Source organism: Otolemur garnettii, unplaced genomic scaffold (assembly GCF_000181295.1).
Source record: "Otolemur garnettii isolate 467f Iridium unplaced genomic scaffold, OtoGar3 scaffold00058, whole genome shotgun sequence".
Lineage (NCBI taxonomy): Eukaryota > Metazoa > Chordata > Mammalia > Primates > Galagidae > Otolemur > Otolemur garnettii.
Genome location: NW_003852453.1, coordinates 9,302,081 through 9,325,257, shown reverse-complemented (window position 1 = coordinate 9,325,257; position 23,177 = coordinate 9,302,081). Strand labels below are relative to the sequence as shown.

The following is a 23,177-nucleotide window of genomic DNA, read 5'->3' as shown; positions in this document are numbered from 1 at the left end:
TGAGCCCAGGAGTTGGAGGTTGCTGTGAGCTGTAATGCCATGGCACTCTACCCAGGGGGAAAGCTTGAGGCTCTGTCTCAAAAAAAAAAAAACTAACTCTACAGTAGGAGAGATCTGGTTGATGCTACTCTAATCAGGTGAGCGAGGTCAACATCAGAGTGTTAAGTGACATTGATCCATGCACCCTGGAGATGACATGATGAGAAGGGCATTCCCCTCCGTGGGGCTCTTCTCCCTAACCCATATTCCAGCTTGACCATGAGAAGAACATCAGAGAAACCCTAATTGAGAGCATTTTATAAAATATCTGATCAGTACTCCTCAAAACTGTCAAGGACATGAAAAACAGAAAGAATGAGAAACTGTCACAGACCAGTGGAGGCTGAGGAAGAGGATGACTAACTGCAACATGGGGTCCTGAATGGGATTCTGGATCACAGAAAGGGCACTATTGGACAAGCTGGGGAAATCCAAAATCATAGCTCATGCAGCCTTGAACTCCTGGGCTCAAGCCATTTTTCTACCTAAGCTTCCCAAAGAGCTGGGATCACAGGTACGTGCCACCAAGTCCAGCCACAAGACTGTGACAAATGTACCATGGTAGTTAGATGTTAATAACAAGGGCAATAGGTGAGGAACTCTCTAAACTATCTGCAATTTTCTATAAATTAAGTCTAAAACCATTCTAAAATCCTTTACTAAAAAATGAATTGGATTCATTATGTCTTTTTTTTTCTGGATTCATGGGTCATGACACTTTGGGAAAGCCTGATGTACAGTTATGAGATGAGAGCTAGTTTCAGAGATCTTACATGGTAAGATCCCCCATCTGCCAAACAATGTCAAAGTCCAGGGGTTAAAGCTGTTTGCCTGAAGTCACCCAGACGACAGGTGGCTGATTCCAAGTCCAGGCTCTGGTCACAGATTGAGGGGCTCAGTGGGCAGAGAAGGTGCCCTGAGGACAAGCTCCAGCCCCTGAAACAGGCCTGACTGAATACCTGGGTCAGGGCTACCCTGAGCTGAGTGGATGGGGCAGGTGGAAATGTCCCCAGGCTCAGCACAGCACCCCAAAGTGGGAGGGATGAGGCTGGGGACTGCTGGGAGATAACCCACCTTTTACTGATAGGTCAAGGGACTCCCATGGGCTATGGGATCTGCTGGGAAGAGACTGGGAAGGACTCACCTGGCCTCCAACCGAGAAGCCCCCTCCCTCCTGGGTCACTGGACAGATGCCCACCTCATACCCTCTGGGGCAGTGTTGTCTTACTTACTGGACTTCCAGTGGCCCGGGGCACTTCTTCAGAGTCTCACAGAGGCAGGTGAGGCTCAGGGGGTCCAGCTCACACTCCCTGAGGCTGAAAAAGGACAATGGGCAGGGCAGGAGATCAGAGAGGAACCTGGGCTCCTGCCCAGCCCCAGGGGCGCTCTCCTCCTGACAGCGCTCACTCCAAGTGATGGGATGCAAGTTCCTTCCCCTGCGGGGCACTCTCTCCTCTCCCAGTCTCCCCAACAGCCTCTGTCCCCCAATCCCTGACAGCAATAGTAAAGGACCCTGAGTACCCAGTGACTCTCCAAGTCCTTTCTGCCACTCCTTCCTGAGCCCAGGTCACCATCCTTACTTCTGGCATCCACTCTCGCCTCCCTGCAACTCCTCTCCTCCCTGAAAGTGCCTCATCTGTTAATCCTGGGAATCTGGCCAGCCCTCTCCACCACTTAAAGCATTCTGTGGTTCCCTATTACCCTTAGGCTAAAAGCAAAATGCCTTTCCTACAGCCTTCTACCTCTCCGCTCTCCCCACCTGTGCTCCTGGGAGCCCAGCTTTCACTCCTCCCAGGCTTCGCACTACTCACTTTCCTCTTCTGGGTCACTGTTGAGGCCTCAGCTTTAGCTCTCTCTCTCCCTCAGGTGAGACAATCAGGGCTAGGAGAGGGGATGGCCCGGGTGGGGGTCTCACAGCCCCTCAGGGCGGCACGATTGGGGAAAGAGGCCAGCCCCTTTCTTTTAGGAAAATCTGTGTTCCCACAGCAGATGGCACCCCAGGCAGGGAGGGGATGGCCGCTCTGTTTGCTTCAGAGAAGTGTGGGGCTCTTGTTTCTAAGGAGAATGTTCACCCTAAGGGGCCAGCAGCCCCCCGCCTGCTGCCAGCCCTCACACTCGCCCTCTTTCTGTTCCCCTTTTCTCAAACTCTCTTCTTTCTATCCCAATCCAGAGCCCCAGACTCTCAGGCTCTGCCCTCTCCCTGACCGCTCACCCCTGGACAAGAAGTAGATGAGACAGTACCTAAAGTTCCTAGGGAGGCAGCGGGGACTCAACGCCAAGAACTCGGCTCCAGCTGGCAACTCTGGCAAAAATCCACCAGCACAGATATGCCTAGAAGTAGGGAAACCATTTTGAAAGGAAATTTTAAATTACTGAGACGGGACTCCTAGGAGGGGGTCCTCAAGATGATCAAGTCACCAGGCTCTCGCCAAGCCCCTCCTTTTACAGATGGGGAAACTGAGGCCCAGGGAAGGGAAGACAGGGCTGGAAGGGGTCCTCGAGACAATCAGGTCACTAGATCCTAGTCCAGCCCCTCATTGTTCAGATGGGGGAAACCAAGGCCCAGAAAGCTTATCCAGGAGGGCAGGCCTGACCGGGTAGGGGATCCAGGACAGAGCCCCTCCCCTGTCTGACCCCTAACTTGGCATTCACATGACTTCCTCTACCCCAGTTCTTTTGGCTTCAAGAACCCAGAAAGTCCCCAGAAACAGCCTAGCCTGGCAAGCAAGACCACCAGCCTTGAGCTACCCCAGCTTCAGACAGCCCACCTGTCTTAAAAGCCCCCACTTTCCCTGGCACATTAGCCGTGGATCCCCTCTGCCCAGTTCTCTGCCACCAATGTTCCCAGCTGTGGCCAGAAGGCCCAGCCCTGCTAGGGGGTAGCTGGGAACATTTGCGAAGGGCTAAAACCAGTGTTTGCCTATTTAACAAAGATGGGGATTTTTTTTTTCCCCCAGAGCACCAACAGTTCTTGGCTTCTCAAATGTGACACTCAGGGTATGAAAGGGCAGTGACTCATAGGAAATCTTGAGTCTGTAAAAGTCCGCAGAAGGCAGAAACATGACTGCTTCCCTATCTGCTCCCATGAGGCAGCACTCCGCTAGCACCTGCCCTGCTCCGGCATCTCCTGGTCATGCCCCTCAGGCCCCACCCCGGTAGGTTGCCTTCTTCCCAGGGACCAGTAAGTCAGCTGATTTCAGGCCATTCATATGGGGTGACAGTGGTTACAGAAGTAATTTTAGGGTGCTAGACCTAGGTGGTTTACCCTAGGGCTAAGAGTAGTCAGCGTGGGTCTGGGGTTGGGGGGCACCACAGCAAATGGAGGTCAGAGTGGAGGGGAGCCCACTCCAACAGAGTGCCCCCTCCTCACCTTCCTCTCCTGGGACCGCTCAGGAGGATATGCTGGCTCTTGAGGCTGGAAGTAGAGAGGAGGCAGCAGCCTGAGGAAGGGCAGAGGGCCCCTTCCCAGGCGGCGGCAAGAGCAGACTGGCCAGGTCCAGGAGGGCCCCTGTGATCTGCTTTCTCAGCAAACCAGTAATAAACAGATTAAGTAACAAGTGCATCTATCAAGCCACACACAAAGCACACCATCGCGTTATTTCATTCGATTCTCACAAGAAAGACTTGAGGTAAGGAATTATTTCCATTTTACAGATGAAGAAACTGAGGCGTGGAGAGGTCCAGGGACCTGTTCAGGCTGGACATCTGGTAAATAACCATCCTGGTCCATCTGCAATGGTACCTCCCATTCTTGGGGATGTTCAGGAATAGAGAAGGGAGGCAGGACCTCTGCTGAAGCCATGGATACAGAGCCCTAGATGGCCTGGGGCCACCTGGCTAGATGGTGCCTTTTCTTCTGTATTCTTGTCAGCTCCAGTGGCCCCACAATTAAGGCAGGTCCCTGTGCACTCACTGGCTACCAGGGAACTCCCAGTTTTCTCAAAATTCTCTGCAGACAATACAGAGAGTTTAGGAGAGTCGATGGTCTCTCCCATGATGAATTAGAAGAAATATGAGCATTCTGGGGCCATACTCATTCACTCATTCAGCAGACACCCAACACATGCCCATGGGAACCGGTACTACCCCAGGCCCCAAGATACACCACAAATTTGACAGATGAAGGGTCCATGTGGGAGACAATGGCCTATGGAATGCAGGGGTGGGACAGGGTGGGGGCAGACGGGCACTTACCTGACGTTCAGGTGGAACAGCCACTGCAGAGTGGAGAAGCACTGGGCTAGACTGAGCACAGCGTCCAGGGTGAAGCTGTTCTCACTGAGGCTGGAGAGCACAGGAGTGACACGATGGAGGTCACCCAGGCTCAACACCTCCTCTTGTAGTCAGAGCACGGGGTGGGGGAGGGTTGGCCCTGATTCCAGACACTGAACCCCAGCTGGTCAGAGAGCACCCCTTTCAACTCCTCCTTGTACAAATGAGGAACTGGAGGCCCACAGAGAGGCAAGGCCTTGCCCAAGGTTACGAGACATGTGGGTGACAAAGCTGAGAACTCAGCATTTCCCTGGGACTGTGATGGATCTGAGGAGAGCTTTCCAGCTAGAGCGGGGCCTCTGTCTCTCTTTCTCTACCTGGTAAAGGAGGGGTGGTCCCAAGCACAAAACGAAAACGTGGCCTCTTGTTCAGAAAGCAGGAACTAAGCCGCTCTTTTCTTTCATGGTTCCCCCTGTCAACTGGTTAGTGTTTTTTGTCATTTAGTAGCCCACTCCTCTGGCCTGGGCACACCCTCACAGGCACGGAGTCATCCAGGCATCTGTTTTTTTTTTTTTTCTTTTGAGACAGTCTCATTATGTCGCCCTTGGTAGAGTACCATGGCGTCACAGCTCACAGCAACCTCAAACTCCTGAGCTCAAGCAATTCTCTTGCCTCAGCCTCCCAAGTAGTACTACAGGTGCCTGCCATAACGCCTGGCTATTTTTTTGTTGCAGGTGTCATTGTTTAGCTGGCTGGGCTGGGTTCGAACCCAGTGGCCTTGGTGTACGTGGCCAGCGCCATAACCACTGTGCTACAGGCACAGAGCCCAGGCATCTGTATTATTAAGAGGTCACACGGGTATGTGCCTGAAAGCGCCTATCTGCATGTGATTCACTGCAGTGACAAGGCCATCCTCCCCTCCCAGGTGCAGGCCTGAATGGGAACAGCGGCAATTTCCCTTCCTTGCCAGCATCCCAAAGAAAGACTGACTGGCCGGAGGGACCCTTGGGCCATAGCACTCATTCTGGAGGTTGTAGCCGTAAGCAGTGGCCACATTTGTAGTTTATGGGTTTACTGACTGGGAGCCGGGGCTCAGAGAGGTGAGGTCAGTTGCCCACGGTCACACAGCAGAGCAGGTGGCAGAGCTAGCCTGGAACACAGGCCTTGTGTATCACCTCTCCCCAGGCTCCTCTAGCTTGGGAGAAGGAGGGGCTGTGTGAACCAGGAGCATCAGGGCCGGTTAGAGAGCTTTGGTCTGATGTAGGGAAAGTTGGGGGCTTCCTGGCCTCCCCTACACACCCTCTCTCCACCAGGTGCTCCCTCAGGCAGCCCTGGGCACTCTGCTAGAGTGTCTTCTTGGGTACAAACCTTTCCTGCCTACACTGTCCTAACCCTATCAAACAACCCCTCCCTGTACCCCAGGGCCAGAATGGCTCCCAGCCATTACTCAGTAATTCCTCCACCTGCCCCAGGTGGAGAGCCACAGAGACAGGTTGGAGAAGTGAAACCCTGAATCAGAAGCTGCATTACAGAGTCACAGATACAGACCTCTATTTATATAAGAATCACGGTATTAGCTAGCCTTTGTGGAGCATTACCAGGGGTCAGGGGTGATTTATATGCATTTCCTGATTTCATCTTTACAATAACCCCAGGATGGAGGGAGATGGAGCACAGGCCACTCCCCACCCCCCCGAGGCTTTGTCTAACTGGCTACTCACTTTAAGGACTGCAGAGCACCCAGCTCTGGGAGCAGCTGGGCCAAGAGGGCAGCACCTTCATCCCCTAGAGCATTGCCTGAGAAACTAGGGGTGGGGGAGGGAGAGAAAACATTAGTGGAAGTGGGAGTGGGTTAGCAATGGCACTGTCCCCCTCCACTCCTGCATGTGACTTCCTGAAACTGGGGACACAGCCCTGGGGCTGCCAGGGGCTCCCCCAGGTTCTGATAGTAAAGTTCATGGGCCCCTGGGGGACCAGAAGTGGCCTTTTGATGGTGTTAAATGGGGGAACCTGTATTTTGGAAGACAGGTCCCTGTGATACAAGTTTCACCAGATTCTCTAAGGCTCTGGTCCCCAACCACTGGGCCATGGAGTGGCACGAGTCTGGTGCCTGTTAGGAACAGGGCAAAGCTTCATCTGTATTTACAGCCACTCTGCGTCACTCACCACCTGAGCTCTGCCTCCTGTCTCATCAGTGGTAATATCAGATTCTCAGAGGAGCACGAACCCTCCTGTGAGCTGCACACTGGAGGGATCTAGGGTGCACGCTCCTTATGGGAATCTAATGCCTGATGATCTGAGGTGGAGCTGGGGCAGTGATGCTGGTGCTGGTGCTATTGCTGAGGACCAGTTGCCAGTACAGATTATCATTAGCAGAGAGGGCTGACGGCACAGAGACCATAGTAAATCAACTGCTTATAAACTCATATCTAAACCTCCCCCCTCCCCCATTTACCTTTCATGAAACTGGTCCCTGGTGCCAAAAATGGAGGGGACCATTTCCATCAGGCAGTGGTTTTCAACAACCTTCCTAATGCCGTGGCCCTTTAATACAGTTCCTATGGGTCGCGACCCACAGGTTGAGAACCACCGCCCTAAGGGGTTCCTGATTTCAGCAGAGAAAGAATGGTTGGTCTCAATCTTAAAATGTAAAACTAAACACCAACACACTCACACCAGCCAACGCTAATGGCCCCACACACTTGCCTTCTAACAAGCAAACTACTCACTCAAGATGGAGGTGCTGAAGGTGACCAAGGTGGCAGCTTCTTCCCAGCACCTCGCAGAGCTGCTGCAGGTGCTTGGCTCGGAAGCCACAATGTGTCAGCCTGCAGGGGGCAAAACCACAGCTCTGCAGCTCTTGCCACACCCTGAGACATAGGCAGAGAGCAAAGCTTGCAAGAGAGGAGGGACTGGGGGGCACATCTGCACCCAGACAGGCAGAGACAAAGAGGGGCCAAAATGCACCACACCCACAGGACATCACACATGGGCAGAGGTGAGGGAGGAAGAGGCAGAGGCACAGAGAGGGGGGAAACCAAGACAGAGTGCAGAGATGAGAGAGAGAGGGCAAGCATGAGTCAGAGGAAGACAGACAAGAGTGAGGGTTAGAGCAGTGGTTCCTAAGGCCACGAGCCTTTAATACAGTTCCTGTGGGTCATGACCCACAGACTGAGAACCGCTGGTGTAGAAGAAGAATAGCTATGGGAGAGACAAGGATTGAGGGAAAGAGAAGCAGATTCAGATAGACTCAGAACAAGAGAAAAGGCAAGAAGCATATTGGTGGGAGCCCTCCAGGGGCTGAGCGGAGTCTCAAGGTTCAAGAGAGAAGGGGTCACTGTTCCACATCCTCTCTGTCCAGAGTTCCCATGACCCTCAGCTGTTGAGTATCAGGACAGCTAAGGGGAGTGGGGTCCCCTGGGCTGTAAAGGTGATTGAGGCAGGTTGGGCAGGGGAGGTAGGGGTAGGGAAGCCGGGCCTTTACCCCTGGACACTTCAGGTCATGGTGTCCCCCAGGGAGTGCATGGGGCCTGGGGACAGGTTGTGGGGACAGGTCTGAGCAGAGGAAGGGGAGGGGCTGGAATGCCACCCAGGGTCTGGAAGCTATTACTGTACCTGATCCTTTGGGAGCCTGGGGGCAGCTCAGAGGGCATCTGGGACATGAGGCTGTCAAGGAACGCAGCCCTGCAGGACAAACACCAAGGCCAGGCTGAGCAGTCGCCTGCTGGCTGTCCTGTGGGCAGCAAGGCCCCCACAGCCTGGGAAATGCTCAGAGCACTCCCAGCCACTTCTCCTTTAACAACATTCTTTCCACCTGCAGAAGTCACGTAGCCCACGCAGACTTTCCTTGTTATCGGCAAGTACAGTCTTTCCTCTTTAAGGTTGATCTCTACCCCTGTGTTAAGATTTATGCAACCTTGTTAAGATAGCGCATAAATAAAGCTGTTTCCACAGTTCAAGTGTTGGCTGCGGCCACCAGCTGTGTCAGTCCTCCCGATGCCATCCCCTCGCTCGTCTCCCTGTCTTTCTTGGCTTTATTTCTTCATTTCCCATCATTTCCACTCAGGTCAACTCTCTCTCCTGGCGCCAGGTGGGGAGATGTCCCCAAAGTCCATCGTCAACCTCACTTTCTCCCACTCAATCACTCTACTCTGCCTGGAGTCAGAGCCTGGTTGCAATTTGGCTTCTCCACTTCCTGGTTTTGCGGCCCTGGATAAATCACTTAACCTCTCGCTGGAGAATGCATGTGAATTGCGTAGTCAGGTGCTTGGTGCATACACAGTCAGTGCTCAGTTAACCTGGGCTGCCATTATCATGAAGTTGTTCATCCTCCTCCTCATCGGTGGTTCAAAGCAGTCAGTCCCAACTCTAAATGAGTCTTCAAGAGTTCTTACCCCACAGAAAAGATTGTGGAGGGACTCTGAGTTGCAAAAAGCTGGGTCTTTGCCCTTGTGCTTCGCTAGGACAATCCAGGAAGGCACCCCGGAGGAGGCAGACACCCCCTAAAAACATCCTTATGCTAAAGGGAGCCAGAAGTTCCAACCGAGATCAGAGTTACAGGCCAGAAAGTAATCTGAATTCAGGCTGGAGGGCTTCAGTCTCCAAAACATCACCCTCTGGCCGCCCCTACTTGCCCCAGTGTGCCATCTACATCCTACACCTCCAGGCTCTAAGTTCCATGAAAAATGGAGGCCTTCTGTCTTTTGACTCTTCCCCCCTGGGGTGCATACTCGGCCAAGCCTGCTCACTTCCCACTCTTCCGTGAATTCGTCCAGGTCTCCCCGACAGTTGGCTGGCACTGCCCAGCTGTGGAGACCAGAGAGGGGATGGCCCTGACCGCAGAGTGAAGCTGGGAGGAGACTGGGGCCTACCTCTTCTGGGGTTCCGCCTGCTCCTCCAGTTCTTGGGCAAACATGAGGACCACAGCTTTGTGCAGCAGGCTGCAGAGAAACGGGAAGGAGTGAGAGGCTACTGTGTCCCTGCTGCTCTTTGGCATTTTTTAACCTTGGCCTTTCAGGTGCCACTCCCCTGCCTCCAGCTGCAGCCACTTCCTCTGACTTGCTCTGACTTCCTCTGCCTTTTTGAGGCCTGAAATCTTTCTACCGCTGAGATTTCTTTCTTTTTTTTTGAGATAGTCTCACTCTGTCACCCTCCGTGGAGTGCCATAGTGTCACAACTCACAGCAACCTCAAACTCATGGGATCAAGTGATCCTCTTGCCTCAGCCTCCTCAGTAATTGGAACTGCAGGCTCCCACCCCAATGCTGTGGCTAGTTTTTAGAGACAGGGTCTCTCTTGCTCAGGCTGTTTTCCAACTCCTGAGCTCAAGTAATCCACCCACGTCAGCCTCCCAGAGTGTTAGGATTGTAGGCATGAGCCACCACACCAGGTTTACTCTAGAGATTTCTCAAACTTGTCTATTGCCTATGTAGCCTTCCTTTCCTGGGCAAGCCCTTGAAAGAAAACTTAAATTCTGTGCCCCCCTCTCTCTTTTGGCCCCAGGCTGAAACCCTCCTCCACTGCTAATCTGTGTTCTGGGCACTTAGTGCCCTCCAGTTGAGGGTGGTGTTCCTTCCGTGTGGGGCACACACGTAGATTACCACTGTTAACCTGGGCTCTTTGAACCTTTTGTTTTCTGATGCAGTAGTTTTTTTCTTCATAAAACAAGATTAAGGCCAGGTGTGGTGGCTCACATCTGTAATGCTAGCACTCTGAGAGGCTGAGGCAGGTGGATTGCTTGAGCTCAGGAGTTTAAAGTTTCTGTGAGCAACAATGATGCCACGGCACTCTAGCCATTCTTTCTACTATTGAACATTCTGAAAGGCTTTATGGTAAAGAAGATGAATTAAAATTTTTATGCTTACTTCCTTTTTTTTTTTGAGACAGAGCCTCAAGCTGTCCTCCTGGGTAGAGTGCCGTGGCATCATAGCTCACAGCAACCTCCAACTCCTGGGCTCAAGCGAGTCTCCTGCCACTGCCTCCCAAGTCGCTGGGACCACAGGTGCCCACCACAACGCCCGGCTATTTTTTGGTTGCAGCCATCATTGTTGTTTGGTGGGCCCGGGCTGGATTTGAACCCGCCAGCTCAGGTGAATGTGGCTGATGCCTTAGCTGCTTGAGCCACAGGCACCAAGCCAGTGGTGTTTTTGTTGTTGTTGTTTTATTTTTGTTTTGAGACAGAGTCTCACTCAGTTGCCCTATGAGTTAACACCATGGGTAGAGTGCTATGGTGTCATAGCTCACAGCAACTTCAAACTCTTAGACTTGAACAATCCTCTTGTCTCAGCCTCCTGAGTAGCTGAGACTCCAGGTGCTTGCCACTACACTCAGCTTGTTTTTCTACTTTTAGTAGAAATGGGGTCTCTCTCTTGCTCAGGCTGGTCCTGAACTCTTGAGCTCGGGAGATCCATCTGCCTCGGTCTTCCAGAATGCTAAGATTATAGATGTGAGCCACTGGGCCTGGCCTCTTCAATGGTGTTTACAGTAGGGACCACCTTGTTCACTTGAGATCCAAGAGTGAGGCTTCCCCTCAAGTGGGAACTGTGCTGACCTTAATTAACATCTGTCCTCAGCTCCCCACTCAGTGGCAAGAACTGATGACATGTCCTCTTAGAGCCTCAGTTTCTTCTTCTGTGAAATAACCACCATATTTGAGCACTGACTGGACAGTGAGACTTACGGGAATAAGGTTGGGCCCTGTCTTAGGTCAGTTCCCCAGTGGCAAAGCCTGAGTGGGCCAGGGCTCATGTGTCATTTGGTCATTCGTGCATGTCATGAGCTAAAGGACAACTCTCAGGAGAGACAGGTAAGGGACTGAGGGATGCTGAACAGGGCAGGTCCTTAGCCTGACCCCATGGGAAGCTCTAGAGCATGAAGGGTGCCGTGGTTTTTCACACACACCCCCCCCCCCCAGTTAAGACAAGGGCACTGGAAAGTTGTAGCTTCTGTCTCTGTCACTGGCCACTCTTGGTTGAGGGGATGATGTGGGGTATCACCTCCTGACAATCTCTGGCTCCCATCAGTCAAGGACAGTTCTCCAGAGAAGGTATAAGCTGTGAACAGCCAATGCCTGCACCAGCTGGGAACAGATGCACCAGCTTGCCCGGGGTCTGGGCAAGGCACCAGCAGCACCTTCTACTGGTCCCAAGGGCCCGGGGCGGGAGAGAATTCCAAGGGCTTTGCAGAGCATGCTCTAGAGGGGGAGTGGGTACTTCCCGGTGGGGGGGGGCACCCACCTGATATGCAGCTCTTTTAGGGTCCGGCACATGCTCATAGCACTTAACACATGATACAGCCCGTCCACAGAGAGCCCATTGTCACTGAGGCTGTGGAGAGGAGGAGAAGGCAGCCGTCAGCAAGTGGCTGTGGTCCCCAGCCCCAGACAGCTCCAGGGCCCTCCTCGTGGCTCAGCAGCTTGTGGCTGTCACCCCTGGGATGTCCCAGGTTCCTAACTGGGGTCTCTCAAAGGATTCTGGCCCATGTGGGTGATGAATGACCTGCTGCCTCACTCAGAGAACAAAGTTCTCCAGCTTGAGTGGCAAGAACTGATGCAGTGACATCACCTCTTAGAGCCTCAGTTTCTTCTTCTGTGAAATAACCACCACATTTGAGCACTGCCTGTACCAGGCTCTGTACCAAGGGCTTTGTACATATGTGGTTTCATGTAATCTCATTTTCAAAAGGGGGAAACTGAGGCCCAGAGACATCCACGTACTTTCCCAGAGTCACAAAGCTACCAAGTGACAGAGCCAGGTTTTAAAGCCAAAGCCCCAAACCACTTCTAACAAACCTCAACATCCCCCTTCCCCAACCCACATGATCCTAAGATTCCCCCAAACCCCCACACAGTACCACAGCACCCCCACAGCCTAATGCCCTTCCTTTCCATCCTGCCAACTGAATGCTGCCCCCCACCCAAACACATCACTTCCTACCCCGGTGCTCCAGCACCCATGCACCCAGTGTTGCTCCAATGCAGCACCCACACCTGCCCGTTCTAGGGTTGCTGCCAGGAAGAACTGGAATGCAAGCCAGTGGTGCACAGTGATCAAGCTTTGCACGTAAGCTGACTGTGGGCAGGGGACTGGGGTGGCAGGGGGCACCTGGGGCTCTCTGGGGCCCTCTTTGTTACCCAGGGGTGGGGTGGGCAACTCACTCCAGCTTCCTGGTGATGTGCAGCTGGGGTGTAGCTTCTGCCATCAGTCGACAGCCTTCATCTTCCAGCTGGTTCCCTGAGAGGCTGAGACAGAGGGGCTTGATGCCTTGGACTGCCAGGCTGGAGTCTCTCCTCAACCCCCAGCCTCCACACAGTCCTTTGTGTCTTTAGTCAAAGCGTCACTCCCCTCAATGAACCATAGTAATTACTAAAATCAACACTCTGCATACTACATGCCTGGCAACATCCTTGGTGCTTCTATGATGATTGGCATATTTCATCCCCAAAAGGGAACCAGTGCATCTGAACTGGAGATTGAGAGGGAGTGTGGGGCAGATGGGGCTTGGAGGGGGGTGTTAGGATTCTGCACTGTCCAGGATTTGGGGATCTGGGCTTTACCCTGTACGGTGGGAAGGAGTGAGGGTGCAGGCCTCAGTGAAATGCACATCACTCTGCCAGGTACAGGTGCCAGGGTGACAGCAGGGAAACCAGCAAGGAGACTGATGAGGTCATCCAGGGGCGAGATGAGGGTGGTGTGGACAAGGGAGGTGATGATGAAAAGGATGGTTTGACAGCTACTTAGGAGGTAAGCTCACCCAGGGTGCACTGGTCATGAGGGGAAGGCACGGGAGCTGTGATTTGTCCAGTGTGTGTAACCACAAAGGCAATATGGTTGTTTCTGTCGGTGACAGAGCTAGGGCCAGGGCAGGCTCAGTGATGGCAAGCTGGGTGGAAGTATTTGAGCTTGATAAAAACCACTTTCTAATCTTGTCCTGATTCTCCCGATGGGCCAAGGTCAATGATCAAGAGTTGATCCCCAAGGCAGTCCTCAGGCCATCCACCTCACCTAGGTGGGACTGCTAATGTCAAAACACATCAGAGCATTCCTTCATTCCACCTGCATGCCCATGGGAAGATTTCCTGGGAGAGACCCCTCCTAGTGACATGGCGGGACCTCTACCAATCCCCAAACCCTATTCTCATAAGCTTTTCCAAGAGCTGGATATCATGGGAATTTCTCTATCTGGAAAAGAGGAGGTCATCCCACTCTCATCTGGGAGAAAGAGAGAAGGTTGGGGGACTCTGAGGGGTTGTGGCCTTGAAAACAGACCCAGATGTGCTGTTACTCCAGACCTCAATGACGGAGGTGGCAGTATATTGAGGGTGAGGCTGGGAGCCAGACTGTCTGGGGCCTGAATGGTGGTCTAGACCGTTCCTACCTGTATGGCCTGGAGAAAATTGACCTTTCTGTGGTTTAATTTCCTGCTCTATAAGTTCAGATAACGACAGTACTTAGATCAGCATGTGAGGATTAAATGAGAGGATGTACACAACAGCCCCTAGCCCAGCACCCAACACGGGACGAGTGCTAAATAGTGGCCACTGTTATGATTATTGGATTCTACCAAATTATTCATGGGGTGGCATGCCCCCCCCCACACCACCCACCCAAAGGTGAGGGAGGCCCTGCCCACTCTGCCCTAACCTCCCCTCCTGGCTCCTGCCCCAGGACTTCCCGTGATACTCACTCTACTTCCTCCAGGCAGGGGCCTTCCCGGAGCAGGTTTATGAGACGCTCCACATCATAGACCCGGAGTTGACACTTCTGCAGCCTGTATAGGAGTAGGGGACAGAGGAGCTTAGGTATAATCCTGGCCACACCTCTTAATAGCTGGGTAATCTCAGGCAAGGCACTTAACCTGCCTGAGACTCAGTTTCCTCTTCTATCAAATGGGAATAATAATGTGTACTTCACAGAGATTCTAAGAGGATTACAATATGGTAATGGATATAAAACATTTAGCACTGGGCCCAGCACATATATTGCAAGGCTCCATTCAGTTGTTACGATTGTTGTTATGACAGATGCTTCTTATCCAAATCAGGGTGCGTTATTCATGGCCCTTCCTTGCCCTTCGTCTGCTTTTCCCTTTATCTTCCCTGCCCCTGCCATCCTTTGCCCAGGACTTCCCTCATTTCATATCCTCCTTCAGACAGCAGATCCCTCTGAGTTACCTGAGTGTGAGAATTCTGCTCTGAGCCTCTTTCTTCCAGCTGCCATTTTCCTGTAGGTCTGGAGTTCTGTCAAGAACAGATCAAGCATTGGCCTAGGCTCAGGAGTCCAGGGCCTGATGGACCAAGCCCATTTCCTTGGCTTCTGTGGGCTAAAGAGTCTACAGCACAACCCACAGTGCTGGGTGGGTTGTGAATCAGCAACAGATGAGGCGCAAAAAGGGTTGAGGTCAAGTGGAGCCTTTATTCAAATTCTGGCTCTGCCATGTGTAGCTGTGTGGCCTTAGGCAGGTCATTTCACTCATCTGAGCTTCCATCTTCTGTGTTCTAAAATGGGATGACAACAGCTAACACACATAGTACCGGAAGGATTGAGTGAGATGATGTGTGCTTGAGTGCACAGCTCAGGCCCCAAACTGAAGCTCAGTAAACAGAGGCTGCTGTGGTCTATGATGTGATGGTCTTCATGGGTAGATGTGCCATCATGTGTTGTATGTAAGTGGGTCCTGGCTGTGGGAAAACCCAGCACTTCTAGACTGTCTCCCACTGGGTCAGGGAGGGATAGGGGATTCAGGGAAGCTACGGTGTTATGAACCAGGTATCACAGGCTTCTAGATTGGGGTTAACAGAACTTTCTTCCATGACAGAAATGTTCTGCGTCTGTGCCCTCCACTATGGAAGCCACTAGCCACCATGGCCTTTGAATACTGGAAGTGCAGTTAAAGTGACTGATAAACTGAACATTTCATTTTATATCATTTTAATTAATTAAAATTTAAATAGCCACATGGGGCTAAGTGACTCATATTGGGCATCACAGCTCTAGACAGCTGGAGAAGAAAGAACATTGGTTCTTGTAGGTGAGGAAGTTGAGGACCAGAGCAGGGACAAAGAATGCTCAAGCACAGAGATCACCTGTCTCTGAGCCTCAGCCTGGGAGGATTGGGGGGGAGCACAGCTAGAATGTTCTTTCAGGGAAAACAACTTCCCTTTCTTCACTCATCCAAACCTGACCAAGTTGGAATCCATGCCAGCATTGCAGTGCTGACTGCAGATTTTAAGCATTTTAAATGTATTCATTCTTTTAGTTCTCAGAACAACCCTAAGATGTAGGTACCATAGTAGCTGTCCCCCTTTTCCTTCAGTTGTAAGAGTTTTTCCCCTAAATGTTGCCAGTCTAACACTTATGTGCTCCCTAAGTGTCTGGCTCACTCCAAGACTTCTGAGGATTCTCCTTCCCACAGGAGCCAGATGGGTCCAGACATGCTAGAGGAAGTTAAAATCCTTTGCCAATTCTGAGCAGTAATTCATTCCTAAGACCTACAGGAGCAGGAAGACTCTCTACATCTCAGCTCTTCCTAGGCTCTCTTCCCCTCAAATGCCTGAGTCCAGGTCACTTCTCACTATGGGCCAAGACCCAGCACGTCCAGGCTTCTTACCTTGGTAGCTCTGCAGTTGTCTCTGCAGCTGGGGAAAGAAGGAAGATGAGGTCTGTCTCCCTGTGGGGTCAGACATCAAACCATGAAACTCATGGACTGAAAACCAACACATCACCCACCCCCACCTGCACACCACTTCCTGCCTCAAACATCCAGAGAAAGCTGACTTTATGATTGACAGAGAAACATAACAGCACCGGCAAAAGTGCTCCAAATCAGGCATGTAAAGTTCTGACTATGTCATTGCTTCATGATTCCTGACACAGTGTTTTAAAAAGTCGGAAAAACAATTTGTCTGTTAAAAAAAATATATATAAAATAGCTCGGCGCTCATAGCTCAATGAGTAGAGCGCCAGCCACATACACCGAGGCTGGCAGGTTGCAGCCTGGCCTGGGCCTGCTAAAAATGACAACAATGACAACTGCAATCAAAAAATAGCCGAGCGTTCTGGCGGGTGCCTGTCGTCCCAGCTACTTGGGAGGCTGAGGCAAAAGAATCGCTTAAGCCCAAGAGTTTGAGGTTGCTGTGAGCTGCGATGCCACGGCACCTACTGAGGGAGACAGCTTGAGACTCTGTCTCAAAAAAAAATACAAGAAAAATTAGCAAAATTAAGAGTTTTCTAAAAAACAGGAATTACAAGTGTTTTCAGGTTAAGAAGCACGATTTAAGCTGGCAACGCGGTTTCAGCACCATGGAGAGCAACACGTGCCATTTCCTTTTGGCTACACCTGTGTTTTCTACACTTGTTGACTGGTTCCTTCATCCACCCGCCCGTGCATCCATGCATTCGGGCATGCATTCACTATTTATTGAATACCAGGTGCCAGGCCTGAGTGAGGCTCTGAAGACAGCTGTGAGTGAAACAGACTCGGGCATTCACATGTAGATCAATCTTTCAGACTAGGGGGTCTTTTCCTTTTCTGCTCCCCAATTTCCCCTCCCTTTTCTCAAAGACTAAGATCCCATTCCTTCCGCTCACCTGACCTGCAGCATCCTGATGGTAGGGCATGTAAGTGCCACTTGTGCCAAGCAGAGTAGAGTTGACTCTGAGATGTCGTTGCCGCTCAGGCTGCATGATTGTGACAAAGGTGTCAGGAGTGAATTGTCCATCCTATGAGCCCCAGACCTTTCTTGCCTTGCAAGGGAGGGGGGTGATTCAGGCAGGGAGAGGGGCTGGGCTGCAAAGTGAGTGGAAAGACCACTTACTCAAGCCTCTGGAGCCGTGGCAAGCAAGGGAGAAGCTCTACGATTTTCAGTATCTCCTGGTCCTTGAGCTGGTTGTCCTGAAAACTGCAAGGAAAACAAGGCCCAGTCCCTTGGCTCTGGGTTGGATAATAGGAAGCCCCAGTGGGCAGGTGACAGGACGGCCACTCTCATGTATGAGACATAACACAGAGGCCTAGAAAGAGCTGGTGACCTTCTCCCTGGCACTCAGAGGCAGGAGGAAAGACCCTCTGCAGGCTGCACGTCTGTCCCCATTCATCCCCTATGGGAGAGTTTCTGTCTGGTGGCCAAATGGATCTAGATGACAGACTGAAGTCCTCATGAGGTGGAATGATGAGAACCAGCACCCTCTTCCCAGAGCATCTGTCTGGGAATTGCCCAATGCCCAAGTTCATCAAAGCTTCTTGGCCCTCAGGTGATGAGCTAAGTCTAGACTGGGATACCAGTGATGCTGCTCCCGGCCTCAGCGCTGGCTCTGACTCAACCCACATCCTCAGGCCAAGCACATGTTTCTCTGACGCTACTTTCACCATCTATCAAATGGAGTTCACAACTCAGCCTTGCTTGGGTTCCTAGCTGTGGGAACAGATGAATGAGGGTGATTGACAGCAGTGGTGAGCGACAGTAGAAAAGATAAAAGTCACTCTCAATAATTAGGGGGAAAAAGCATCAAGTTCAATATTTCCAGACCTTTGTCCTGACCAGAGTAATCACTGTACAAAGATGCCCAGCTGAGGGCATGACAGGGACAGTGGCCCAACTTATGGTCCACTTGACAAGGGTTGCAACCTCATGCCAGGATGCATCTGTCTGACTTTTCTAAATCTCATAAAGGTGCCTTTTAAACTAGCAGAAGTCCTGCCAGTGAGCTGCTAAGACGGGCCCTTGGCTCCACCCCTCCCACGGTACTCAGTCCCAGATGCAGGGAGGGAGCATATTTGTGCATATGAGCTTAGTTAGTGTGTAGTCACGTCTAGGTGTGCACATGCATCTAAGTGTGCATGTATGTGTCATGCAAGTGTGCACACCTATGAATGAGCACGTGTGGGGCATATGCTTGTGTAGGTAAGTGTGTACTTCTGTGCAAGTATATGCAAGTGTGCATAAATGTGGAGAGGTGTGTATGCTTCACGAAATTATGTGTTTGTTCCGGCGGTGCCTGACTCCTGCCTACACACTGCTTTCTCTTCTCTCAAAGTCACAGAAAGAAAAGAGTGAGCCTCAGAACACCTCAAGGAGCGTGGATTCAGCCCCACTTTATTTCTTGAACTGATGTCTCCCCTTTGGTTTCACTGAAAAACTGTTGATCAGACTCTGATGATAGATGCAGGACCAAGTCCAGGCTTCAAAGGAGCCCTGGGACTTGAGTAGTGACTCCTCTCCCCAGCCAGTGATCCCTCCTGGAGAACACTCACCTGACCTCTTCCAGCTGTGGACAGGAAGGCAAAGCATTCACCAGATGTTTGATGCCTAGGGCAGTGATCTTACTTCCTGTTAACCTATAGGGTAAGCAAAGATGGTGGGGAAGAATGGGGATGGGGCAGGGAGTAGACCGGGGATTTGCCCTGTGTAGGACTGGGGGAGGGGAGAAGAGTGCCAGGCATCACCCAGTGAAGACCATTTTCAGTTCCAAGCCCTGGCTCACCCCAGCTTCCGCAGCCTCCCCATTGTTGGCAAGCTCCTGGAGAGGGCTTCTGCAAAGGCATCCCCGCATTTCCTGCTCTTGAAGCTGCCATGGGAAGAAGGAAAGTGGCAGAGGATCAGCATTGTGAGGGTTTAGAGAGGTCATCACCATGCCCGACATGTGACAGAGACCCCTAATTGTCCACTAAAATCTATTCTCCACTCCACCTGTAGCAGCAGAGCTATAACTGGGAAGGTGGTTTCCCAGCCAGAGATGACATTTCCCAGCCTCCCTTGCAGCTCAGTGTGGCCCGGTGACTATCTTCTCACCGATGGAATGTTAGTGAAAGGGATGTGTTCTGGTTCTAGGACTGAGCATTAACACACTGGCATGTCTCCTCCAGGCTTCTCCCCTTGCCCCAAGCCAGAGCACACATTATGTCTATGACCCAGCTCTGACTGTGCAGATGGAATGGCCAAGGTGGTGGAGCAAAAATGGAGGAAACCTGGGTCCCTGCGTGACCACATGGAGCTGAGCCATTCCACTAACCCAGACTACTTACCTCTGCCTCTTCCATGAAAGAGAAATAAAATTCTGCATTACTTACTCTACTGTAGGTGGGGAGGCTTCTTTGTTATTACAGCATAGCCTTTTCCCTAGCTAATACACAGAGCCTTTGCTCTGTGCCAAGAATTTTTCATGCATTATCTCATTTCATTCTCACAACAGTCCTTTGAGTTAGCTGTTAATTATAACAAATTCATTGAGAGGCTGAGGGAAGAGAATTGCTTGAGCCCAAGAGTCTAAGGTCGCTGTGAGCTATGATGCCATGGCACTCTCATGCCAGTGACTCATGTCCCTTTGAGGGTGACAAAGTGAAAATCTGTCTCAAAAGAAAAAAAAGAGAGAGAGAGAAAACTCTGGCCAAGAGAGGTTTCATAACCTGCTTAAAATCAAACAGCCTTTAGCAGCACAGCCTGGATCTGAGGCTCCAGCCTATAACTGACAGAGAGACTGAGAGTCCAGAAACCAGACAGGATAAGGATTCAACTGGATTCCTGTTGAGGCAGAGAGCTTCCTCACTCATATCACAGGCTCAGGGGCAGTCAAGGCCATTCTGTTCTGATAGTCAAAATTTGTATCCAGTCTCCTTGATACCCTCCCCAAAGTCCAGTTCTCTCCCTCATCCTCCCCTACCCTTACTCACCTGAGATTCTCTATGGGCCCACAGCCAACCAGAGCCTCAGGGCAGTTGGGCTCTAGGGGGCAGCCCTCAAAATCCAGGTGGATGGGGGCCTCCCTGTGCTTCAGGATGTTGGTCAGGCTGGTCAGGTCAGCACAGGTCAGTGGGAAGTTGTGGAAGGGCAGTTGAAAGTGGAAGCTTTGGGCAGTGAGACTGGCCAGCTCAGGCTCCTGTGTCTCATCCACACGGCGACACAGCTCTATGACCTTGGGTCCCGTGAGCTTTCGAGTGGCCAGCTTCCTCAACACCTGCAGGATGGCAGCCTGCTTGGCACCCACCCAGGCCTCATCGCGCCCTGCCAGTTGGCTGAGGAAGGGGCGGCAGGCACAGGACGCCAGGCCCGCTAGGAAGGTGGGGAGGTAGTCTGAGAGGAGGCTCAGTCTGGCTTTGGTCCGCAGCACCCAGCGGGAATTCAGAGTGACATGATGAATGAGTGTGTCATTGTCCACCTTGGGGCTGGCCATCAGGTGCAGGGCAGCGAGAAATTCCTGCAGGCTGAGGTGAGTGAAAGCATAGCCTGTCCGCTGGCACCCAGGGCCTGTGCAGATGCAGAAGGAGGTGAGCAGGCTGTGGACAGCCCCAAAGGCCATCAGGGATGGAGGGATGTCTTCTGCATAGAAGATGACCTTCCCAGTCTCCAGGCCCCTCAGGGCCACTTCCCCCAGGCCCAGCAGGGAGGTGGTGGGTAGGCACCCATGGGGGCTGAGGGCAAACATCATTTGCACATAGAGCTGAGTCACGGTGGGCAGGAGGGCCACAGACTGGCCTGGAGCACTGCCAGGGAACAGATGGTGGAGGCAGAGGCAGGCGATTTGGCACAGTGCAGGCACTGCACACATGTTCCAGAGACGTCCATTTGCCTGAAGCTCTGCTAAGACCTCCTCCTGGGATGGCTGGGCACTAAAGAAGTGGCTCACATACTCCTGCACCCGTTGCCTGTCAAAGCCCCACATCTGGACCATGGCTGCTTCTGCGGGCAGGCAGGCAGGCAGCTTCCCTGGACGGGAGGTGGCCATCACCCAGCAACCAGGCAGGAGAGTCCCACAGCAGAGATCCGAGAAGAGGGCGAAGGCTGGGCCTCGGCCCCCAGGGCCCCGGGTCTCCTTGCTGGACCAGGGGTGGAGGGCCTCGTCCAGCCCATCAAAGATGAGCAGAACTTTATCAGCATTCTCCTTTAGGTACTGGAAGACAGCATCGGGGCCAAACTCGGGGCTCAGGTACAGATCAAAAAGGAGCTGGGGCAGCGTCAGGACACTTGTGATCAGGTTGAGCTGGCGGAATTCAAAAAGGAACAGGGCCTGGAAGCGGTCCAGCTGGCCGTCGGCCCACTTCTGGCAGAGCCGGTGAGCCAGCATGGTCTTGCCCATGCCAGCCTTCCCCAAAACCACTGTCACCTTTGGCCCCTTTCTGGCCCTGGGACTGAAGAGGTCCCAGATGCTCACATCAGTGCTGTCTTCTACTTTGATGTCTCCCAAAATAGCACTCTTCTGAGTGTCCAAAGGCATTGTGGCTCGGGTCCACTGCAGGATTGGTGGGATGTAGGCCTGGTTGGAGGCAAGGGGCTGCCCTGACCCAGGGACTCTGTCACCATAGCGCTGTTGGGTAGTGGTCCTCAGAAGCTGCAAGTACCTCTTGGCCAACTCTGCAGGAGGTAGGGAGATGGCATGAGGGTAGAAGCGCCTGGCCCTCTGCCATGTTCCCTTACTCCATTACTGGGCTGTTGGGAACCTCTAGCTATATATGCATGGTTGGGTGGGGGGTTGCCAAGAGCACAATAGGGGATTCTGTGCCACCCAGATCCCAGAAGCAATTGGTTCTGCAGAAGCACAGGCTCCAGCAGTCACTTAGGCAGGGAGGGAGGACGGGGAAGTGCAGGCTCTACTCGTTTGGCAACAGTATACATGGTGTAAGGTTTTCAGCAACACAGGAGGAGGGAAATGGGGCACTTCATTTGCAATATCTTGTGGGAACAGCCTCTTCTTGTGATAGCTGAGTCCCCTGTGTCCCTCCCTAATATTTCAGTTTTGCAATGTAATGCCCAGGCGAACAGTCTAGGGCCCTGGGTGCTGACCAATCAGAACCGGTGGGAGCTGGGCCCCACGGTGCCAGGTCACTGGGAGATCTCAGGTGGCCCAGGGGAAAGACTGAGGCCACTGTTAAGGGAGACTGGGGAGGGTGGCTGGGGAGGGGCTTAGTTTGTATCAATGTGTATCCGCTGGTTATGCCCATGGTTGGCAGTGGTGGGGATGGGGAGAATTCCAGTTAGTTGGACAATCAGCCAAAAATAAGAAATATTTTGGAAAAATGGTCAAGAAATAGAGAATTTCTCTTTCCTCTCCAGCCCCCCATGGCCAGTCTTTTGCAGCCCCATCATCCCCAAGGCCTCTGCTTGAGGGTTAACCCAGGCATCTGCATCACTCCTTATCCCTCCCTGCTTACACCCCAAACTGGTCATGTTGATCACCTCACCCCGGAAGACGTAGGGTATCCCTGGAAGAGCCTGTTGGGGTGCTGCAGGATCCTTAGCAGAGACATCTTTGGAGAAGTCCTTTGCAGCCTGATGGGGAATACCCTTTCCTACCAGCCCAGCCCTCTCTTGCCTGCTGGACCTTCCATCCTTCTCTCCCAGAAGCTTGGAAGAGGAGAGTTACCAGGACCCTCGAGGCTTGTTGGCAGGGGACAGGGCTAGAGTTTGAGTCCTGGCTTTAAGGCACCCCCATCTCCATTGTTCAGCTACCCACCTAGCTGCTGCTTCTTGCACTGCTTCCTGCGAGGTGAGGACCCACAGCTCTGATGAGGGCGCTTGACACCTGGGAGAGCAAAAGCAGCGGTGGAGGGGTGAGGCCTGCGGACCAGGCCCGAGGCGGGGCCCAGCACTTTTGCGGACCTCCATTCCAGAAGCAGATGGCAGGCAGAGGCTGCATCAACACCGGCGTGTTTGCAAAGGGCGCTTCTAAGCCTCAGCAGGAGGGCCGGAGGCTCTGGGTCTGGGGGTCTCTCAGCCCAAGATGCAGGGAGCAGGGTCCACAGTCAGCAGCCCCAGCCGCACTAAGTGGCTGGCTGTCCATCAGGGGAGGTCTGAGCTCTGTGGAGGCCACCACTGGCCGTAAAAGTGAAACCTGAAGTGGGCTTGGCCAGGCCTGTGACCTCCCTCCTGCATTACCGTGTTTCCTTGCCCTAATTTCTTATCACTCACATTCCCTCCCTTCTCTTTTTTTTTTTTTTTTT

General features: G+C 52.4%; 1 protein-coding gene across 1 annotated transcript in view; it reads right to left on the bottom strand.

Moving 5' to 3' along the window:
* NLRC5 (NLR family CARD domain containing 5) overlaps nt 1-23,177 on the bottom strand; it is a 79,656-nt gene that overhangs the window by 30,139 nt on the left and 26,340 nt on the right. The window contains exons 5-23 of the mRNA XM_003792615.3: nt 22,691-22,759; nt 19,914-21,591; nt 18,728-18,811; nt 18,498-18,581; nt 17,065-17,148; nt 16,838-16,927; nt 15,858-15,917; nt 14,422-14,487; nt 13,935-14,018; nt 12,406-12,489; nt 11,486-11,575; nt 9,123-9,191; nt 7,867-7,935; nt 6,981-7,079; nt 5,973-6,056; nt 4,234-4,323; nt 3,410-3,454; nt 2,281-2,370; nt 1,272-1,355 (exon numbers count right to left, since the gene is read on the bottom strand). Coding sequence (XP_003792663.2) covers nt 1,272-1,355; nt 2,281-2,370; nt 3,410-3,454; nt 4,234-4,323; nt 5,973-6,056; nt 6,981-7,079; nt 7,867-7,935; nt 9,123-9,191; nt 11,486-11,575; nt 12,406-12,489; nt 13,935-14,018; nt 14,422-14,487; nt 15,858-15,917; nt 16,838-16,927; nt 17,065-17,148; nt 18,498-18,581; nt 18,728-18,811; nt 19,914-21,591; nt 22,691-22,759 — 3,103 coding nt within the window. The remainder of the gene's footprint in view (nt 1-1,271; nt 1,356-2,280; nt 2,371-3,409; nt 3,455-4,233; nt 4,324-5,972; nt 6,057-6,980; nt 7,080-7,866; nt 7,936-9,122; nt 9,192-11,485; nt 11,576-12,405; nt 12,490-13,934; nt 14,019-14,421; nt 14,488-15,857; nt 15,918-16,837; nt 16,928-17,064; nt 17,149-18,497; nt 18,582-18,727; nt 18,812-19,913; nt 21,592-22,690; nt 22,760-23,177) is intronic.